Genomic DNA, 21,678 nt, shown 5'->3' with positions numbered 1-21,678 from the left:
TAGTCATGAGTCATATACTTTGAATACGTAATGCAAGAACATACTTAAATCTACTTGTCATTTTACAACTTTAAATGTGATGGACAAGAAAATGATCTTGCATGTCTGCCTGTGAATGAAAGCTATTTTCCCAACCCTCGGATGGAACAGACCTTGCTAACACTTGATATCTCATTCCTGTCCTGTGGGTAAGGAAAACCTAATGTTGCAGTGATATATCATTCCTGTCTTTCGGGTAGGGAATATAACAATCATAAATACCTTCCTGTGTAAGACAGGGTTAGGAAAACTGTTGTCATTCACAGGTAGACATATAAGATCATTTTTATGCTTATCACATTCAAATTAGATCACAATGACAAATACAGTTAAGTATTTCCTGGCATCATGTATAAATACACCATGATATAGTATTATGTGATATCATCTAAAAGCACACTATTTTAAGAAAAGTTATTTCCTTAGGGAAAGACATCAGTATCAAATCCATGCACATGATCAGACAAATATATACTTACAAGAAAATCCTGTCCTACAAAGGTAACTTAATCCTGTTCTTAGGGTAGGGAAAACCACGTCTTACACAGGTAACTCATTCCTCTTCCTTGGGTAGGGAAAACCCTGTCTTACACCGGTTTCTCATTCCTGTTCTTAGGGTAGGGAAAACCCTGTCTTACACAGGTAACTCATTCCTGTTTTTAGGGTAGGAAAACCCTGTCTTACACAGGTAACTCATTCCTGTTCTTGGTGTAGGGAAAACCCTGTCTTACACAGTACACAGGTAACACATTCCTGATCTTTGGGAAGGGAAAACCCTGTCTTACACAGGTAACTCCTGTCTTACACAGGTAACACATTCCTGATCTTTGGGTAGGGAAAACCCTGTCTTACATAGGTATCTCCTGTCTTAAACAGGTAACACATTCCTGATCTTTGGGAAGGGAAAACCCTGTCTTACACAGGTAACTCATTCCTGTTCTTCGGGGAGGGAAAACCCTGTGTTACACAGGTATCTCATTCCTCTTCCTTGGGTAGGGAAAACCCTGTTTTACACAGGTATCTCATTCCTCTTCCTTGGGTAGGGAAAACCCGGTCTTACACAGGTATCTCATTCCTCTTCCTTGGGTAGTTAAAACCCTGTCTTACACAGGTTTCTCATTCCTGTTCCTTGGATAGGGAAAACCCTGTTTTACACAGGTATCTCATTCCTCTTCCTTGGGTAGGGAAAACCCTGTCTTACATCGGTTTCTTATTCCTGTTCTTAGGGTAGGGAAAACCCTATCTTACACAGGTATCTCATTCCTCTTCCTTTGGTAAGAAAACCCTGTCTTACACAGGTTTCTCATTCCTGTTCCTTTGGTAGGGAAACCCCTGTTTTACACAGGTATCTCCTGTCTTACACAGGTAACACATTCTTGATATTTGGGTAAGGAAAACCCTGTCTCACACAGGTTTCTCATTCCTGTTCCTTGGGTAGGAAAAACCCTGTTTTACACAGGTATCTCCTGTCTTACACAGGTAACACATTCTTGATATTTGGGTAGGGAAAACCCTGTCTTACACAGGTTTCTCATTCCTGTTCTTTGGGTACGGAAAACCCCGTCTTACACATGTACCTCCTGTTTTACACAGGTAACACATTCCTGATCTTTGGGTAGGGAAAACCCTGTCTTACACAGGTAACTCTTCCTGATCATTGGGTAGGGAAAACCGTGTATAATAAGATTATGGGTTGACATACTAACATTCCATTACTTACAACCTTTTATGACCTAGGTAATTAAAATAGTGATATCATATTGCTTTTGGTTTGACTGAAAAAATATAAAGAGGAGAAAGGCATGTCGTCTTCATGTACTGGTCGGGTGATATTTCAATGAGTTGTTGCCCTTTGATTGTTCAGCATTAGTAAACTATAGCATCATCCTTGTCTGGAATATTTCTAAATGAATTCCACTTTTGTGCTTTTTCAAGGCAACAACAATACTTTAGGGAACAATCATTGGTTTCACCAAAATTTTCTTGTTTGGACTATGTTTATATTTTTCCTGTCATGGCTCTAAGAAAAATTTGATAAACTATTAAAAGAAGAGCCTTAATTATAAAAGTTCAGTTTCTCTAAAGACTCTTATCATTAGTACAAGTTATTACAGTTATTTAGTAGGAGCTTCTAAATCAGCAGACTGAATCTGGCACCATGTTGAAAATACACACGTTAGAAAACTGTTATTTCTATTTAAGGTGTGTTACTTTAGTAAAATCATTCAATATTTCTGAATTTGCAAGTCAGAACTTGATAACAATTTTATCATGTCTTTTAGAATTCAGTAATAATAAGTAATCTACCCATATTCCTTAGAGATTTGAAACTGGTTATTCAGTGGTGCATCCATAAAAGTTATATTTTGGACCATCGAGTCCTCCTCTATATTTTTAACAAAATCAAGTCTTTGTTCTTAATACTTTAATAAATGTGATAATTTCATGAATGAACATTTACAAATGTGTTATTGTACAATTAACCCTGAACACATTAAGAACTTGTAAAAATCACATAAACATATTTACATATCACAATGGTACATTTCACAAAAGGTCTCATACTGAAAAAACTCGACTGTAACTTTTGAAGTTAGGTATAGAGTCATAATGTCTGAGTCATATACAAGCAGATGAAAGATCTTTCATGTACATAAAAATCAGCTGCCACAAAATGATTTGCTGTTAAATGCATCTGTTGTTTCAGTTTCAGCATTACCACAACAAAGTTGAAAAGATACAGTCAACCCCGTATTAATGACCATGTTCAAGTAAAGCCTGTATATAAAGGCCACTATTTTCTCTTCCAGTTGAACAACACTGTAAATTTACTCGTGTTGAGAGACAACATGTCTACAAAGAACATTTTTTTTATTTCCCAAGGTAGTATTTAGACAGGTTTGACTGTAATTCCCGATGTATAAGCCACTGTCCAAATGTTCACTTTAATACTGAATCTAGTAAAAGTAAGGCATTGTTCAGCACAAAATGCATACCACTGATCTTTAAAAATATTGATGAAAAAATGCATGATTTGTCTCATTATCCTTTAGAGAGGTTTACACATTTGTTGATATTCAAGTTGACAATACTGGATTTCCAGATAATCCTTTCAATGGCCATTTGAAACAGTTAAAATCGGCTTTCTTCAAGTGATAATTTAAGCCTGAAAGAGTCCAAAGTCATTTCTAGATGTTCTTATGTTGATCTCATCACAGATTAGCCTAACCATATGTCCTTTTCTTCAATCCTTCATTTCACAAATTTCCAACAGTTAATAAATAAGAGATTTATCCCAAAGTTTTCAATTTTGTCACTATACAAACACGCAACATTTGATCAAATGAGGTGCACACACTTAGTCCTTCCTTATCTGGACTCCAGTCAAACGAACTGATAGGTTGTGTAGATAAAACTGTATTCTGGACAAGTTGCACAGTCCCTGGAACTCCCATTTCCACCTCATCACTGTCCTTGGCCACTCGACTCACTGGGTAATTGCTGAAAAAAGACAACTCATTTCCGTTAAGATTTTACAGTAACTGTAAATTCATATCCTATGTATATAATGAGCGTGAGATGTAAGCACATGGATTAACTAAGAGGTATAACAATTATTTTTAGCAAGTAACACTTGATGCAGAAGGAAAGTTTCATGATTTGAACAATATGTGATTTCTAGTATGTTAATGATGATTTTGTAGTGGTCTAGATTTTGTGCTGAGGCAAAATAGTCATTAAATGGTAAAAACAAACATTCTGATCAGACTTTATGTAAATCAGGTATGAAATGTGCTCTCAAGAGTGATTATATTGTTTTCCTATGATCTGACCTAATGACCTAATTTTTGAGCCTATAGTTTAAGTTTTATACTTGAACTAGATATTTTAAAGACAAATATTCTAACCAAGTTTCATTCGAATCATGTAGAAAATGCTGCTACAAGAACAGTAACAAAGATTTACTATACTCTGTAATATAGTGGCTTAGCTTTGATCAAAGATGTGTCAGTTTTGAACTTAACCTAGATATGATACAAATATTCTGACCAGGCTTCATGAAGAATAAAATGTGCTCTCTATAACATTTTCAAATGTGCTATGATAGAATTTAATGACATAGTTTTGCAGTTTCAAATAAGGTTTACATCATATAACGACAAACAATTTGACAATGTTTCAAGTAACTTTGGTAATAAATGTGGCCTCTAGAATGTTAACAAGGTTTACTTATGATTTGACCAAGTGACCCAGTTTCTGGCCCAAGATGATCCAAGTATTGAGCTTGTTTGAGATTTTATTCATTCTCACTAACTAATTAGGATTGGGTCAAAAGTGTGACCCCTAGTGTGTTAACAGTAAAATTGTAGCCAACTGACGATGGACATCAGACTGTCCATTTATACCAACAGTTCACCGTTCAGGTAAGCTAAAAAATAAAGATCTATGCTTGAGCCCTAAAGTTTCAAAGCAATATATTTGCACTATATTGGTAAAAATGAAGATATTTTAAAATCTGTTTCAATTTGTATTTTGTACTGAAATACAATCTTGGTATGTATTTGCATCAGGTTTTTTTTTTCCATTTTAGTTATTTCTCTGTGTCGAATTTTCATATCACTGTTAGATATTCGAATAACATCACCCCACTCAATCCAGAGGTTGTGGGTTCGAGACCCACTGGGGTCATGACCATGACTTCTCATACGACACCAGTACTGTTTTTTTTCCCAGGAAGCAGACTCAAGAGTGGTTCCAATAAGCTTGAAGTTTTAATCACAACTGAGCTAAAACAAATTAGTATAAATTAAACATCAATCTTAATCAGTTTTAAAAAGGAATGAAATATAAGAAGAAAATGAGAACTTACTATTTCCACAGATTGACTGTTCCATTACCTCCACAAGTCATGAAGATATCTCTGTTCTGAGGTAGGTGCTTCACTGCCCAAACTGTTGACTTGTGTGCCTATATAACACCAGGAAAACATAGATCATTTAAGCTGTAACAATAATGGTATTATATTTCAATTTTTTCTTTGAAACATGATCTGTCTATAAGACAGCCAATGCTCGACTATTTGAATTGTTGTCCCAGAAGCAGGAATATCACCCTTAATGTTAAAACATCTATAGGGTTTCAATCCAGTATCTGCATTAGTTTTGGAGATAGTAACTTGCATGCAAAACTTTAACCAGAATTTTCTAAGTCCAAAAAGGAAAAATTCCAACCAAGAGAATAGGCTCAAAACCACAACTACCATGGATTACCCAAAGCATTAAACGTCAGATTAGGAAACGAAATAAGATGTTCAAAAGGTCAAAAATAACACAAACCCAAAGGTCAAACAACATTACATAAATTTTAAAAATCTTGTCAGGAAAAATATCAAACAAGCCCATGATAGTTACATAGATTATGTCCTGGAATGTCAAGATGATCCGGATAACCCACAAACAGGTCAAAATTTCTCTCATAAGAAACTTTTCTCCCTTGCCAAAAATGCCAAGCAAGACTCCCAAGGCATTTCCCCACTCCTAGAAAACGGTCAAATTCATACGGATGATAAAAAGAAGGCCAATATCCTCAATCATCAATTCCAGTCCGTGTTCACCCCAATGTCACCTCTCAAATTGGGCCAACTCTGTAAAATTAAAGTGCAGTCACTACTCTCCATACCAACTGATTACCAACCAAAATATCCCCAAATGCCAAAGGTCACTATAGGCATAAATGGTGTTCAGAAACTCCTTTCGTCCCTACAAATAGATAAAGCATGTGGTCCCGATGGTCTAAAGCCAATCCTTCTTAAAAATCTTAGTGAACAAATCTCACCACTAGTCACTAAGCTCTTTCAAAGGTCCCTTGACATGGGCACTATCCCAGCTGACTGGACCAAGGCCAGTGTCACTCCTTTATTTAAGAAGGGTGACAAAAGCAATCCTGCAAATTACTGGCCTATTTCCCTAACTTGTATTCTCTGTAAGTTACTGGAACACATCATAGCCTCTAATATTACCAAACACTTCCAGGTTAACAATGTCCTCTATGACCTACAGCATGGGTTCAGAGAGAAAAGGTCATGCAAAACGCAGTTACTCAAACTTGTAGAAGATCTATCCCGAAACTTGATTCAAGGCCACCAGACGGACTTGATCCTTCTGGACTTCTCTAAAGCATTTGATAAGGTTAACCATCTGAAACTTCTGTACAGACTTCATCAACATGGCGTTCAAGGCACCACGTTGCAATGGGTCAAGTCTTTCTTGATTGGCAGGCGCCAGTCTGTCCTTGTGAATGGTGAAACATCAGAAGAAGTTCCAGTAATGTCCGGAGTCCCATAGGGCTCCGTCCTAGGCCCCCTTCTATTCTTACTCTACATTAATGACCTGCCTAAAAATCTGATTTCACAGGTTCGTTTATTCGCCGATGACACTGCTGTCTATTTAACTGTAAATAGTTCTGCCCAAGAAAACATCCTCCAGCAAGACTTAAATAGGTTACAGCTATGGGAAAGTAAGTGGGACATGGAGTTCCCCCCCTCAAAATGCACTGTTATGAACATAACAAGGTCAAAAAACCCTTTCAAATCAAAGTACACACTCCATGGCCAAGTCTTGGAAACAGGCTTGATGCAAAGTACCTTGGGGTCACTATATTCTCAGATCTAAATTGGAATAAACACATCAATTTAGTCACGTCCAAAGCTACCCGAACACTAAACTTCATCAAGCGAAATATCCCATGCAAGAACCCAAAAGTTCGAGAAGTAGCCTATAAAGCCCTAGTCAGGCCACAGCTAGAATATGCTAGCTGTGTTTTGAACCCTTACACCCAACAAAACATCCACCAGATCGAAATGATTCAGCGGAGGGCAGCGCGATGGGTTAATCATGACTACTCCCCTTACAGCAGTGTCACAAACATGCTATGTCAGCTGAGATGGCGTACCCTTGAAGATAGGAGATCTGATTCACGCCTCCTTATGTTCTACAAGATAGTGAATGGTTTGGTTGCTGTGCCACTCCCCCCTATGTCAGCCCCCCATCCCGTCTAACAAGACATATGCATCCCCACTCCTATACTCAGATCCTCACTCCCTGTAATTACTATAAGTACTCTTTCTTTCCAGCCACCATAGTGCTTTGGAATTCCCTTCCAGTACAACTTGTGCAAGCCCCCACCCTGAACCAGTTTAAGCAGGGTGTACACAATGCTTAACATGATAGACCTATTTTTAAACTGCTTTATCTGTTAATCATTCTTGTTTTTAACACTATTCATACTTGCAATACACACCGTGTATTACTTTTATCCTCGTATCCAATCTACTTTTAACTTCTTGTACAGGTGTGCAGCTGCACAAAATACTCACAGAGAGGAGTGTTGCAGGATAGATAGATAGATAGATAGATAGATAGATAGATTAGATAGATAGATAGACAGACAGACAGACAGACAGACAGACAGACAGACAGACAGACAGACAGATTAGATAGATAGATTAGATAGATTAGATTAGATTAGATTAGATTAGATTAGATTAGATTAGATAAGATAAGATAAGATAAGATAAGATAAGATAGATAGATAGATAGATAAGATAGATAGATAGGATAGATAAGATAGATAAGATAGATAGATAGATAGATAAGATAGATAAGATAGATAGATAGATAGATAAGATAGATAAGATAGATAGATAGATAGATAGATAGATAAGATAGATAGATAGATAGATAGATAAGATAGATAGATAGATAGATAGATAAGATAGATAAGATAGATAGATAGATAGATAGATAGATAGATAAGATAGATAGATAGATAGATAGATAGATAAGATAGATAGATAAGATAGATAGATAGATAGATAGATAGATAAGATAGATAGATAGATAGATAGATAGATAGATAGATAGATAGATAGATAGATAAGATAGATAGATAGATAGATAGATAGATAGATAGATAGATAGATAGATAGATAGATAGATAGATAGATAGATAGGGGACATAGTTTGGCTAAAATGTAAGTCAGAGTTATGAGACTTGATGCTATTACCTAGATTTATAACCCCTAAGACACATGTGAAGTTTCAATTCAATATCTGTATTAGTTTTGGAGATAGTAACTTGCATGTAAAACTATAACCAGGATTTTCTAAGTCCAAAAGGGGGCATAATTTGGCCAAAATACATAAATGAGTTATGGGACCTGACCCAGTGAAGTTGGTAATTGACCTAGAAAAAGAAAAATAAGTTTCAAAGCTACAATTTTTATGCTTTTAAATGACAGCCATTTGTGCTTGCATGCAAAACTTTAACGCCGACGTCAGGGTGAGTAGAATAGCTAGACTATTCTTTGAATAATCGGGCTAAAAAGTGAAGAAAACCGAAATGGGCAAGGAAAAAGTATTGCAATAATTCATAAGACACTAAAAGGTCTTTTGCATTATGATTCCTATAAAATCACAACACTTCAAATCAATTTGCTGGTAAAATAAAGTTAAAAAGCCACCAGTAACTGATAATGATAATTAGCATTTTATTCTCAGAAGCACTTTTTCTGAATAGATGGAAGACACTAGGGTGAAGCTATACCTGTTTCTCATTTTTAAACAGTCAAAAACAAATTGGCTACTGATGGAACAAACAGTTTAACTTTAAAGGAATACTGTGCCTCTCAATCATCATGGTTCTGAAATCGGAGATAAATTTGACAGAAAAATCAGAATGTTTACAAAAGAAAACACAATCTTACCTTTTCTGTAAGGCAAGCAAAACCTTTTGTAGGGTGCTGAGTTCTAGTATCATAAACGTGGAATTTAGATTCTAGTGTAGTTGCTACCAGTTTGTTCATATTGATGTCCTTTCTGTCAAACTCTAAATCACAAACCTGAAAGTGACAGAACTATGTAATTATGTATTTTATAGAATATTGTTTCATAGGCTTGATTTTCAGTGCTTAATTTGTATTTACATTTTTTTTTGCAAAACTGAATAAGTTATTTTTTAAGTTCACAGATAAGCTTGAAACATTATTTGATTACTATCAGTTTGCTTAATCAAATACATACAAAATTACCTAAAACACTCATAAAAAATCCTAGTACAAGTAAAGCACTTCTTGCACCTACTGCTTAATCTTCTTATAAATACTGGTGGAGATTGAAGTGTTTCTGAACAAAAGCATAAGATCTAAGTAACTTTAATTCATTAATGCTAGATTTTGTATTTTCATACTGTACCTTGATGTAAGATATTTCGATCTTACACTGATGTAAACAAATAACCTCTATATATTTTACACTGGAAGATCATGCCCAAAAAATTTATACATGAAAATTTTTGCCCATATCAAAATTCTTCAAGATATCTTCAACATTTGGAAAGTTCCTCTTCCCATCAATTGGGACCTGTATAAGTTACATGCATATCTTGCAACATGTAAAAAAAGAAATTTGCAACAAATCCTGTTTACGGATTTTGTAAATTTAATCATAGAGTTAAATTACCACAATCCTAAATTTCATATGAAGCTTACCCCATTTTTCACATTAGTTTCCCATCTCAGTGACATAGTTTTCAGATCAAAAAGTTTTATATCTCCATTATCATAACCAGCACAGACACATCTCTCATGTGGTGTGTATGCATTCCCTGTAAATAAATGCAGTTAGCTGTCAATCAATCATTGTCTTTGAATCTATTTCAACAAAAGCTCAATCATTTCAGAATAATTCAAGAAAAAAGTTAACAGTGTCAGATATGACCCTTCACCTTCTCCAAAGATCATCAATAAACATGATATTAACTTTGAACAAGACATAAGACTGCTGCAATATTTCTATAGTAACTAATTACTTATTTTTGTGAATTTCTTCCTAACTAAATAACAAGAGCTCTGTCAAGTGGGGCAATATATGCCCGAAGATAATAATCATGATCGTTTTAATGAATGCTCACATACAATGACAGTTGAGGCTTGAATATGTATGAAATTTAAACAAGTGTTATTTTCTCTGGAGAAATCTTACCAAAAGCTACTGTCCAACAATCCCTTTTAGTCTCTCCCTCTCCTGGTTCCATTGTAGCCACAGGATCGTTCTTCTGTCTCGGGTCCCAAACCTTCACACTCCCTGTTACAAATAAAATTTATGAATAAAAGAGTGCAAAGGTCAAATTTAAGTAACAAAATAAAGATGCTGGTTTGACATTACTTATTATGGAGGTTCTACTTAAAGGCTGTCCCTGTAATATTTCTATACCTGTTGTATTTGTGAACTTGAAAAGGTCCCATTGGCTACAAATTAAAGGCTCTAAACTTGCTTTAATATTTGAACTGGAGGATCATGCAAAACAGTTTTTTTGTTGTAAAATTTTCAATACTGGCTTTCAATACTATTATCAGTGGTCTGAACTGTTCAATTATGAAGTTTTATGAAGTATTTGAAGTTTGTGGGTAGCACAAGTCAAACAACACAAGCTGAAATGAAACCAAATTGAATTTCAATATTATTTTAGATGGAGTCCATACCATCTCGGCTGCCAGTAACAATTTCCGGTGCACCTTCTCCTATCCCAAGTCCTCCTACACCATCTATACAGTTAATAATTTCCTTGTGACCTTTCACTGAATACACTGGCGCCTCAAGAGCCTCCAAGTTCCTGAACATAAGAAAATATAAATGTTTTTCATTACAACTTTCACTGAATCTAAAAATGTTAAAATAAAAGAAACTGCCACTGTTTTCATCCATTGTCAAAATACATTTTGATGATATATGTATCATAAATTCATACTGATGAAACGGACTGTATACAGAAGAAAACACAATACTCTGCTGCGCTTACAACAGTTCAAATGATAAAACTCTTATTTCAAATGATTTCAGTTAAAATGATTTACCTCTAGTTCATATGATTTAATTTTATTTCGAATAATTTCATTCCTATTAAAATAGTCAACACTAAAACTAATTTTGGTTATTAAAGGCATTAAAGAGGTACGACAAATACCTATTAATCAACTGAAGTCCTTAACCTACCAGCTTGAAAAAACAGTATCTACTGGTATATTTTCTTCTTATCTAATAGCCAAACACATACCATATTGCCATTTTCCCATCAAAGTCTCCTGTTGCCAAATATCTTTGTTGAAGACTTGAAGCCCCAAATGTACCGCATTTAAACGCTTTTGATTTCTCTGCCTGGAAAACAAAACAGAACTTTTTAATGTGCTTCAAGTTTCAACATGTAAATATAGTAGAACACTACATAAAAAGATAAAAGGTAAAGGTAGATTTCCTGGATGCACAGAACACTCAAAACACAGCCTTTTAACCCTTATCCTGCTAAATTTCTATAATGAACCTGTCCATCTTTCAATCTGGACAGTACCATTTATTGTCAAATGGGTACTTACCAAACAGACACTTGCTGAATTGTGAAAAGTGCAGATCATGATCAGACTGCACAGACATGCAGGCTGATCATGATCTACACTGGTCACAAAGGCAGACTTAATTGTGTCCTGCATGGTTAGGGTAAAGTTGAATTTCTAACAGTAAGAGCTTCTTTTACACATCTGCATATATGAATAAGTCCACTTTGCTAACTGAATTTAAAAGTTGTATAAAATTATACACTCGTCTGATGGATTTTTATGATAATATTAAAATTTTCAAATGTGTTTTTATTTTAGTAGTGTAACATCATATACAAATAAAATGGTATTCATCTTCCATTTTTCTGTTTAAAAAAAAATCTCATGTGGTCCTATAAACTCTAAACTTTTCTAAAGACAAAAAGTGGCACAAAAATAAAACACAAGTGCCATAGATCAATAAACCGAGTTTCTGAACTCAAACTTGTATTAATTTTGGTAGTAAGCCATCAAAGAAACATTTCTGCAGCATTCTGCCCAAATAACTGGATTGCAGATTCAAAGAAATTTTTTTACAGAGCTACATACAGAAGGTAGTCCAGCCCTCCTGTAGCCACATGTTTTTGACAAAGCAAGATGGGTTAAACAAATTTAGTAATAAACCACTCAAGAGACCTTTCTGTGACACTGTTTCCTATATCTGCCGGATTAGGAGGAGACGGTGTTTGAAGAATTTTCTAACTTAAGCTCTGGTGGTGAAGTTTTCATATCAGATCAAATTAATTAGAACACTACTGGTAAATGGTCCCCAAAAGAACATTTACATGTAATTATCTCAAAATCAGACCACTGGCTCAGGTTTAGGAGGAGATGGTTTTTCTATTTTCAGATCTGGTAGAACTTTGTTAAGAAACTACACTTAACATGCAGACATTGTAAAATGCCACAAATTAAAGACCATAACTCCTGTGAAAATGATTGAACCACAACATTCAAACGATATACGCAATTAGACTTGCCAACTCATTGATATGTTCAGAAAGACTCATCCATGTATTTGTTAGTGACAGTCTCTTGATGTTGAATGGAAATTATGTCATCTTAGCTTTTACTTACGTGTTATGTTAATTATAAGTTATAAGTTATATTTAATACACCTGATTTATATAGGACCCATTTCATGATAAACACTTTCAAAGGTGCTTTACATTGCACAAAAGCAGCCACACACGGCACCAAATTCATCCTGCACTAGTACAGAAAGAGCGGTCTAACCAGAGGGACAGAGTGAGAAAAAGCCCCCAGAACATATGATAGAGAAAAAATCATGATGCAGACTGTCCAGCTAGCTTAGCGTAGCTCTATAGGAATAGACAGTCTGGTTCTTTAACATGCCCGGTGTATAGCACCATTACAAATGAAGCTGTTTTTCCTGGGAAGAACCAGTACTGGCCTCTTAGTTCGGTGGAAGACACTCAAGAGCATATCTCAAAAATTTCCAGTGCCTAGACTGGGATTCGAACCCCGGACCTCTGGACTGATAGTCAAGCGCATTACCACTAGACCACGGTAGTCTGAGCCATGTGCTTTTCTTATCCATTATAATTTGTTTCATTTGAATTGTTACAGGATAATCATATTTGTCGGAAAATAGCTCTGAGGCTGTGTTTGTGGTGTTCTGTGCATCCGAGAAATCTACCCTTACCTATTATCTTTTGTATCAGCTAATGTTAATATTTTTTGTAAAAACCGACGTTAAATAAAGATTATCTTATCTTACTTCCATTTAAAATATTAAAGCTAAAATAAGCCCAATCACAGTAATAAATTTGTTTGTTTCAAAACTGCGAGAATAGTAGGGCTTGAAAAATTTGCCTTTAATTTATATATACACCTGATGTTTATTAACACGATACGTACAGATAGCATGTAACCCGGCATAATCATGGTATCATCCCCTATCAGGGTTGGCAACTATCCGCCCAGGGCAGGTTTACCCGCCTGAGAAAACCCAGGTTTTCCCGGGTTGGGCAATACTCCTAAAAATGAATGAAGTAGGCAATACTGGGCAATAAGAAGTTTTTCTACTTTTTTTAACCAAAACAACTGAGTTTCTATTTTATGAAATGTGAGCATAATTATTACATTAAGTTTTACTTACTCTGAAATCACTGATGAAGTGATAGGTAGCTGATCATGCTGATAGAACAGTTTTATTAACAAAATTATCATTTTTTTTACACAACAATATATTTCTATGTGAAAGTAAACACCTTTCAACATTTTTTACATTAATTTATAAATGACACAGTATTACTTTTAATATATAATCTACACACTGTCAGTGATCACATATTGAATGATCACATATTTAATGATCTCTCTAGGTCACAACTAGATTTTGCTTAGCATATGATAGTCTACGGATATTAATGAAAATAGATAAAGGGACATGATAGATATGCAAATTTATCATTCCTTCTGACTGTTACAAATCATCTACAAGTTGCAAACACCATTAGGGGTGGTGGTTGGGGATGAGGTGGATATAACATAAATTCATTCCGTATAGAGGACGATGCCATGATTATGCCTGTAACCCTTCCTGAAAATAAAAGAAAGAACCATTTATGCAAAAAGTAATGAAATGGCCCTTTTCTCTGCTTAGGTGAAGAATAGACTGTACAGTGTATATATGTTTGGCATAAGTCATTTCAACAACACACACATTGAAGATGCGTTTCTCACTCTGCCATGTGCAGTTTTTTAAACCTCTCCAGTCGATGTCCACAGAGGCGTTGAAGAGTAATTCTTTGAAGTTGAAGATATAAATGAAATTAGCATTTCCTCTGAAGTGAAAGGACCGACACCAACCATGTGACCGTATTTTTTTCATGTAGACAGAATCTTATTTCAAATTAGAAATATTTTTTCTCTTTCAGAGGTATCTTTAATCATACAAACCTCTTTTATCAATTTAAGATCTCCATGCGAAACTTCATATATTTGTAACGCTCCAGATCCACGAGCATAATTTCCTAGGGTCACAAATTTTGCACTGCATGGAATCCACTTTGCGTCAAAAATTGTATAATTTAAGGACTTTTGTACATGAAGAATAATTTGTGGCTTATCCATATTTATCAGTTCCTCGTTAAATCTTGAAAATATCAAGAGATTCTAGAAAAATCGCTTCCCTAACTACAACAAGCTTTGACACATCAACTGCCGGAAGTAAACACCGGTTGATTTCTCTGTATAACAACGTTTTTCATTGGACAATTGACGTGTTAAAATTGATTTGATTGGATCAATTTGCAGGAAAATGGCTGCGTCCATGTAAAAAAGAAAATAAAAACAATTTTTGACATATTTACATTTCGAGAAATAGTGTCATGACTTAAAAAATGCATTTTGAGTTAAAGCATCTATTCTGCAATGTTATAATTCTTACGTTGTCTCTAAACTCTTATCATTTTGGCGAGCTTTATTGAGTTTCCGGAATTGTCACATATATTCGCGAACCAGATTTTTTTTCTTGTTTCCTGAAACCAAAGAAGTATAAAATATACAGAATGGCAACTGGCTGTAATCTCGCGTGAGCTCGTGTCAGAGCGTGATTCGGCGTTATCTTACTAAAAACAAACATCGGCGAGCATGGAGTTACAATTTGTACCTTTAAAACTACATTTAAAATATACGTTAGCTTCTAAAACAAAATTAGTTTAATGTGAAATGGTCTTAAGACACGAAGTACACGTTTTTATTTGCCATCAAAAGAAGCGTTGTCATACGGTGATAATTATTTTACCGATGAAAAATTGCTTTCGCATACAAAATGGCGCGTGGAGAAAGCGCCACTTCCGGTAAACGAGATCTCATTTTTTTGTTACGGGAGGTTGGCGAGATTTGCTCTATATGCCTCTCAAGTTGCCAATCTATTTATTTTTATAACTCTTTGCTGAAACAGTGTCGTTTTACGCAGGCTTGGGGACCCTTTTTTCTTTCAGTATTAACAACACAGGAGGATAACTGATGAGCTTGTTTTACTGACTGAGTCACTTGTACACGAAAGATAAAAATGGCAGAAGCAAGTTTTTCGTCAGAACTGCGAAAGGACAAAATAGCACCTATTTATGTAGCAGATAAAATGGCAGAAGATGCAGTATTTGAAAAATCAAATCAGACAGAACCGAATAAAGAATTAAATGAAATATTTACAGATGCAAATCTGGCACATTCACAGCAAGCTGAAAAAATATGTAAGCCATCATCCGCAGACTCTGAATCAAAGTCTTTGTCATATGTGCAAACAAAAATGCTTGCAAGAGTTGCGCTTTCAGATGCTCATTTTAAACATCAACAGCGTGGAGAACCAGACTTAAATCTTGAACAAAAAATTGAAATTGCTCAAAATGTTCTCGATTCAAACAAAGCAACATTCATTGCAAAGTTTTGGAAATACTTAGAACTGGAAGACTTAGAATATTTTCAGGATTCAAGAGATGTTTATGAGGTAGACTTCTATATGAAACAAGTAATGAAAAACAAAAATAGAAGTGTTCAGAAAAACATTGTAAAGAACCGTAGATATGAAGCAATGAAGGAGTTGATATCGGAAGGGGAATACTTCAGTGATGAGGAAATGAAATTCAGGGAACCATACCTGTATGAGCAGATGATTGGACAATATTTGACACAGGAAGAAATTCAGGGAAAAGTTGATAAATCAGACTTGACCTTTTCATCCATTTTACTTAAGCATATAGATCAATTAGATGAAAATGTGAGATTTGGACAGGCCAAAGATAAAGAGGTTAGCTGTTCTTTAATTACAGTGTAGTCTGCTGCAAAAATAAATGAGTATTTAGATTAGCTTTCATTTCACCTGTTCATATTTCTAAAGTTTGTTCCAAAGCAATACTTAAGCAACAAAAGTAAAACATCATCTACTCATGTAAGTTTGTGCTTCAGATTAGATTGATCATTGATTAATTCATAAATTTCAAAACAGCTTGAATAGCCCTAGAATAAGTAGAACTTAATGAAAAGCTACATGACATTGCATTCATTATGACACAGTGCAGTTCTTAATGACATATGCTTTTCTTATGCTTAGTTTTTTTCAAAGGACTGTACAGTTAACATTTTCTTCAATTGAAACTCTAGCAATTCCATAATTTTTATTAATTTTTTTTTCTAAATCCACCATTTTCAGGAAGGTCAGGAAGAAGAGGAGGAAGAAAGTGATGAGGAAGAGGAAATGGAATTTGAAAATGATAAAACCAGTAAGCTTGACAGCATTTTAAATGATGATATTGTTTAGATATTCCATTTTCTGTATACACATTGAAGGCTTGTTAAAATATTTTATTAGAACTTGCGAATTATGACTCATAAGTAATGTTGATTTGGTAATATGAAATATTTTCTAAGATTTTAATGAAAGCAATAATAAGAGTTAAAGAAAAATGACAGTCCTGCGTATTCTAAAATATGAATGGCTTTGAAGAGGTCATTTGGTTAGCTCATGGGGAAGTTGCAAGTTTCTTGTGGAAATCAGAACAGTTCTTGGAACCAAGAAAACTAGTTAGGCTAAGTGATTGCCATATATTACTAAAATACTGTTGAAAGTGGTATTAAAAGTTTAAAACTCACCCCAGACTATCACTTGAAGGTTAAATACACTAAACTATGACCTGCTATTTTGTTGCAGAAATGGAAAATGATGATGATGGTAGTAAAAATGATGAGGATGATACACCAAAAATATCTGATGAACAGAAGAGGGAATTAAAAGCTGAATTCCTTACCATTATGCAGGAAAAATTCTTAAATGGTGAAGATAAAAACTTTGACTACAGGTAGATTGATTTAGGTTATAAATAAACTCTTATTTCTCTTTTGCAAAATAAAACGCTACCGATTTAGCCATGTAACCAATCATTTAATAGTGTTAAACAGAACTTGATTATCTGTTGTGACAAAAATATATATGCAAACAAATGTTTGATATTTATTTTCTTTTTATTTGTTCCTTACAACTGTTTCACAGGAGGGTACTTTTGATTTGCCTCAAGCCCCCAGCCCCACTCTCTTCCCTGTCTGTCCATCTGTCAGTCCATCAGTCACACATGTATTTCAAAAATACATAATGTGATTTTCATAATACTTGGTACATGAATAGATAGCAATATGGACAATATGCATTTCATTCTGTTTTGTTGCTATGGCAAAAAATGCAGTTGATATGACAACAAATAGTTCAAAAAGTGTGACAAAAATGTGGCAAAGTGGGATCATGCTGTAACTTAAAACTTACAAGACATCTTTCATGAAACTTGATACATGGAGAGATGGCAACATGAAGAATGTACACATACCATTATTTTGTTGCTTTGGCAACAAATAGTTAAAAGATATGTCAAAAATGTGCGTTCTGCAACGAAAATTCCGAAAGACTTTTTTCTGAAATTTGGTTAATAGGTAGAAGACAAGTTGGAGAACATGCATATTATTCTCTTTTTCCAGTTTTCCACCTGTTCGTCTATTTTAGAACTGTTAGTCACAAATGATGGATTCTTTCATAATTTCAAAAGTACAAGAGATTTTTTCATGAAACCTTGAACATAGATAGAAAGCAACATGTACAATATACAGATCATTTTATATTGTCCCTTTATCAATTTGTCAGTCTGTTTGTCAATCTGTCATTCACAAAAGACATCAAGGTCCTTTGTTAACTTTCAAAGTACTAGAAATTATTTCATGAAACCCAACTTATAGATTGTAGGTTATTTGGAGAATATGTAGGTCCTTCAGTTTAGTTTCTTTATAGAAAATGTGGTTCCTGCGGCAGCAGATATGACTTCTATTGCTGGGCGTAGTCTGGTTTTATATTATATTTTCTTCTGTTTTCAGCAAAGTGGATACCAATGATACTTATGATGACTTGACAGTACTGAATGCTGATGCTGAGGAGAAGTATTTTGATGATGAAGATCCAGAAAGTATTCATTCTGACAGCAGTTCCTGAAAGTATTCATTCCGACAGCAGTTCCTGAAAGTATTCATTCAGACAGCAATTCCTGAAAGTATTCATTCGGACAGCAATTTCTGAAACCATTCATAGTAACAGCCATTCATGAAAATGTATATGCTTATAGCAGCTCCTGAAAATATTAATGTTTGCAGCAGTTCCTGAAAAAAGGGTTTATTCCAGAGCTGTCCTTACTCTGAAAGTGCCGGTATTCATTTTGTTAGGAATTTGGGAAATTCTATGCACATGGAAAGCCCAGCTGTGAGTTTATGGTTGTATAAAAACTGTATGTGCATCAGTGTGCTAAGTAATGTTACATCTTTATACAAATGATGTTTAGGAGTTTTGAAGATTTCATTCATTCACTACATAGTGCTTACTGTTTACAGTGCTTGCAGAACGTTGCAAGGAACTAAACATGGTAGAGAGACAGTGGGGGAAATTCTGTGTTTTGTATTAACATTTTTAGCTACATTTATCCTGTACTGTAGCTGTGCTGCAGCTTGTTATCTGTGTAGTGTGAAACAAGATTTACTTTATGTTGACAGACCACCTCATGACTGTTTTATATTCGTAATGTAATTCAAAATAATTATTATGATTTACAACATCTTCTATTTTTAAAATTATTTATTTCAATTTGAAAGAGAATTACAACTGTATAACTGCAGGGAAATAGATTTTAGAGTTGCATGTCTTGTTTGCAAATAAAACACAGTTTTCATTCAGATGCGTTGTAATTAATCACTCAGACCGAAGCGCGCAAAAAATCTATTTCCAGTCTAACATGTTCAAATTACACCAGGAAGGGATACTTATCTGGAATCCTTTTTTAGGCGGAATAACCAAAAGTAGGTCATTTTTGCAAAACATGTTCTAATCGACAAGACAATACATGGTAAAATCCTTCTTTGTTTATATGAAAGAAAATCTTAATAGTGTTAGAATTGTGTTTAGAAATGTAACATGTACCGGTATGTCATCTTTGTGGTTTGTGATAATCTATGTGTTTAGAGAACATCACAATCAGGAAGTTTGAATCCTGGACAAGGCATTTGTACCTTATGGAATATGATGACTGACTGAATACAAAGGATCTAAGGACATTCTCTCTCCTGCTCTGCCTAATAAGGAGATGTCAGTTTCTTATGGAGTCAGGTCAACTTAGTTAAGGAAACCAGAAAAAATTGACCATTGTACGTAACAGAAGTACAAGAGTTTTCAGTACACTACTGGAAAAAAAACATTAATTTCTTCATTGATGAGATTGTTTTACAATGTAGGTACAGGGATGGTTAGTTGATATGCAAAAAAGTTCTTTGGACAAATAATAACTAAATGCTAGTCTCCTTGGCAAAATCACACAATGTCATCAGGCCAGATTTTGTCTTCCTGTTTTGCATTTGTTACTTAGTTTCAAAACTACATTTTCATAAGGCAGGTTAATATTTATGCGAAATGTAATGTTTTGCCAGTTAATGTTAAGTGATCATTTATTATTGTTTTAGTCTTCCTTGATTAGAGATCAGTGATGACATTTTGTGTTTCGAACCAAAAATCAAGGAAAGAGATAATTGGTAGGCTGAATAAATCAGTAGTATGGGATATTGAAAAGTAGTGAGGAAAGTACCTCTGATGACTAGGGGATCAAAGATACAAACATCAATCACATCTTGAAATATCTAAAAACTCATTGATACGGACCTGCAGGTGCATCACAGTTCATTGTCCCATTTCATCAGTACTAAATGGAATATTGTATGAACAGTTCTTATTTGTTTGTATGTAGAAAATGCATTTAATGGCGAGTGACTTTGAACTATGTGTTGGCAGTTACAGTATATTTGTTAATCTTGTTTCATATTGAAGTTGAGCTGCTTTAGTGGTACTGACATTGCCTTAAATATGATGAATAAATGATAGTTATGTAATTTAAACATTCATATTAGATATGTTCAAATCTATCTAATGTTTGAATTTCAGCAAATTAGGACTAGAAATAAAGATATTGGAGCACCTTTCTATGTATTTTTAATTCCCCCTCTTATTATTGAAAAACTGTTATAGTAGTCGCAACTTGACCGAGATGGTTGACATTTCGCTGATTATTCATATCCGTTATTTCATTGTAGAAATAAAGGGTAAATAGGGTAGCCCTGTATACTCATATGGAATTAGTATGTATACAGTGCAGTATCAAAGTATGTATACTTACATTTGATCAGTTAAAATTTCCAATACACTAATTTATAATTACACAAATTTATATTTCCACTTTCTCATGTGGCTCGTGTTTTACATACACTCCTTTTCAATAATAGGTTGTGCCTCATTATATATTATGATACAAAGGTCAACCATCGGGGTCAAGTTGCGTCTGCTATAAAACCCATCAAAACAAACTGACTGTAAAATTAAGGATGTGTATTCTGTTACAAGACTGACAGACCCTGATCTGGTTTGATTTACTTTATGAAAGAGAGTCAGGTTGGAACTTTCTAAATTCTAAATTTCATTTTCTAATCGGAAACTTTGACCTAGATATATGGTAGCAGCCTAAAATATAACAAATGTGTATCTTTTTTGAACAGAATGATTTCCAATATAGACCAAGTATTTTTCTTTCTCATTATTGATATTTTAATTACGTATGTAAAGAATAAAGTATGAATATTTACTTGTTATTTCAGTTTCATAAGATTAATTAGATATACAATGTACCTTACCCATATTTCATTTTTATATCAATTATTTAAAGAATAGGTAGAGCTATTGGACTCGCCTACATTGACATTGGCGTCCAGATTTGGTTAAGTTTTTGTATGTAAGCTGGTATCTCAGTAACCACTTGTGAGAATGGATTGTAATTTCACACACTTATTTACTGTGTTAAACTGATTTACACTGCACAAGTTTGTTTCATAACTGTATTTTGCATTTTCACAAAATTATGCCCCTTTTTCGACTTAGGAATTTTTGGTTAAGTTTTGTATGTAAGCTGGTATGTCAGTATCCACTTATTTGAATGGACTGAAACTTCATACAGTTGTCCATTGTGATGACCTCACATGCATTGTACAGGTTCCATGACTCTGAATTGCTGTTATACAAAATATTGCCCCTTTTTCAACTTTTATATTCATCCAATTGACAAGACTGTTGAATAGTTGAGCGTTGCTGTTCTCTGACAGCTTTTGTCATTCATGCAGTC

The 21,678-nt window shown here is 34.4% G+C and overlaps 2 protein-coding genes across 3 annotated transcripts; one reads left to right on the top strand and one right to left on the bottom strand.

Moving 5' to 3' along the window:
• Window positions 1-2,447: 2,447 nt before the first annotated feature.
• Window positions 2,448-14,667, bottom strand: LOC123545186 (dynein axonemal assembly factor 10-like). Its single transcript, XM_053537851.1, has 8 exons — window positions 14,393-14,667; window positions 11,152-11,252; window positions 10,580-10,710; window positions 10,080-10,181; window positions 9,587-9,702; window positions 8,804-8,938; window positions 4,910-5,007; window positions 2,448-3,540 (listed from the first exon to the last, which is right to left on the bottom strand). The coding sequence occupies exons 1-8, from the start codon at window positions 14,564-14,566 to the stop codon at window positions 3,330-3,332; spliced, it is 1,068 nt and encodes a 355-aa protein (XP_053393826.1). The 5' UTR covers window positions 14,567-14,667; the 3' UTR covers window positions 2,448-3,329.
• A 50-nt stretch (window positions 14,668-14,717) lies between these two features.
• LOC123545188 (coiled-coil domain-containing protein 97-like) lies at window positions 14,718-20,487 on the top strand. Of its 2 annotated transcripts, XM_045331523.2 has the most exons (5): window positions 14,718-14,767; window positions 15,439-16,244; window positions 16,647-16,716; window positions 17,145-17,292; window positions 18,350-20,487. In XM_045331523.2, exons 2-5 carry the CDS (start codon window positions 15,510-15,512, stop codon window positions 18,462-18,464), a joined length of 1,068 nt encoding a protein of 355 aa, XP_045187458.2. In that variant the 5' UTR covers window positions 14,718-14,767; window positions 15,439-15,509; the 3' UTR covers window positions 18,465-20,487. The 2 variants fall into 2 exon arrangements, with proteins under 2 accessions (XP_045187458.2, XP_053393806.1); XM_053537831.1 differs by lacking the exon at window positions 14,718-14,767 and having other exon boundaries at window positions 14,774-16,244.
• The last annotated feature ends 1,191 nt before the right edge of the window (window positions 20,488-21,678 follow it).

The sequence above is a fragment of the Mercenaria mercenaria genome, chromosome 1 (genome assembly GCF_021730395.1).
Source record: "Mercenaria mercenaria strain notata chromosome 1, MADL_Memer_1, whole genome shotgun sequence".
In the NCBI taxonomy this organism is placed as follows: domain Eukaryota; kingdom Metazoa; phylum Mollusca; class Bivalvia; order Venerida; family Veneridae; genus Mercenaria; species Mercenaria mercenaria.
This window is presented reverse-complemented; position numbering and strand designations above follow the sequence as displayed.

Excerpts from the sequence above, each read along its gene's own strand:
- LOC123545186 (XM_053537851.1), bottom strand. The coding sequence starts at position 14,566 with ATGGATAAGCCACAAATTATTCTTCATGTACAAAAGTCCTTAAATTAT. Across the intron at positions 11,253-14,392 it reads ATCTTAAATTGATAAAAGAG|GCAGAGAAATCAAAAGCGTT; the intron begins GTTTGTATGATT and ends TTTGTTTTCCAG. Across the intron at positions 10,711-11,151 it reads GATGGGAAAATGGCAATATG|GAACTTGGAGGCTCTTGAGG; the intron begins GTATGTGTTTGG and ends TCTTATGTTCAG.
- LOC123545188 (XM_045331523.2), top strand. The coding sequence starts at position 15,510 with ATGGCAGAAGCAAGTTTTTCGTCAGAACTGCGAAAGGACAAAATAGCA. Across the intron at positions 16,717-17,144 it reads ATTTGAAAATGATAAAACCA|AAATGGAAAATGATGATGAT; the intron begins GTAAGCTTGACA and ends ATTTTGTTGCAG. Across the intron at positions 17,293-18,349 it reads GATAAAAACTTTGACTACAG|CAAAGTGGATACCAATGATA; the intron begins GTAGATTGATTT and ends TTCTGTTTTCAG.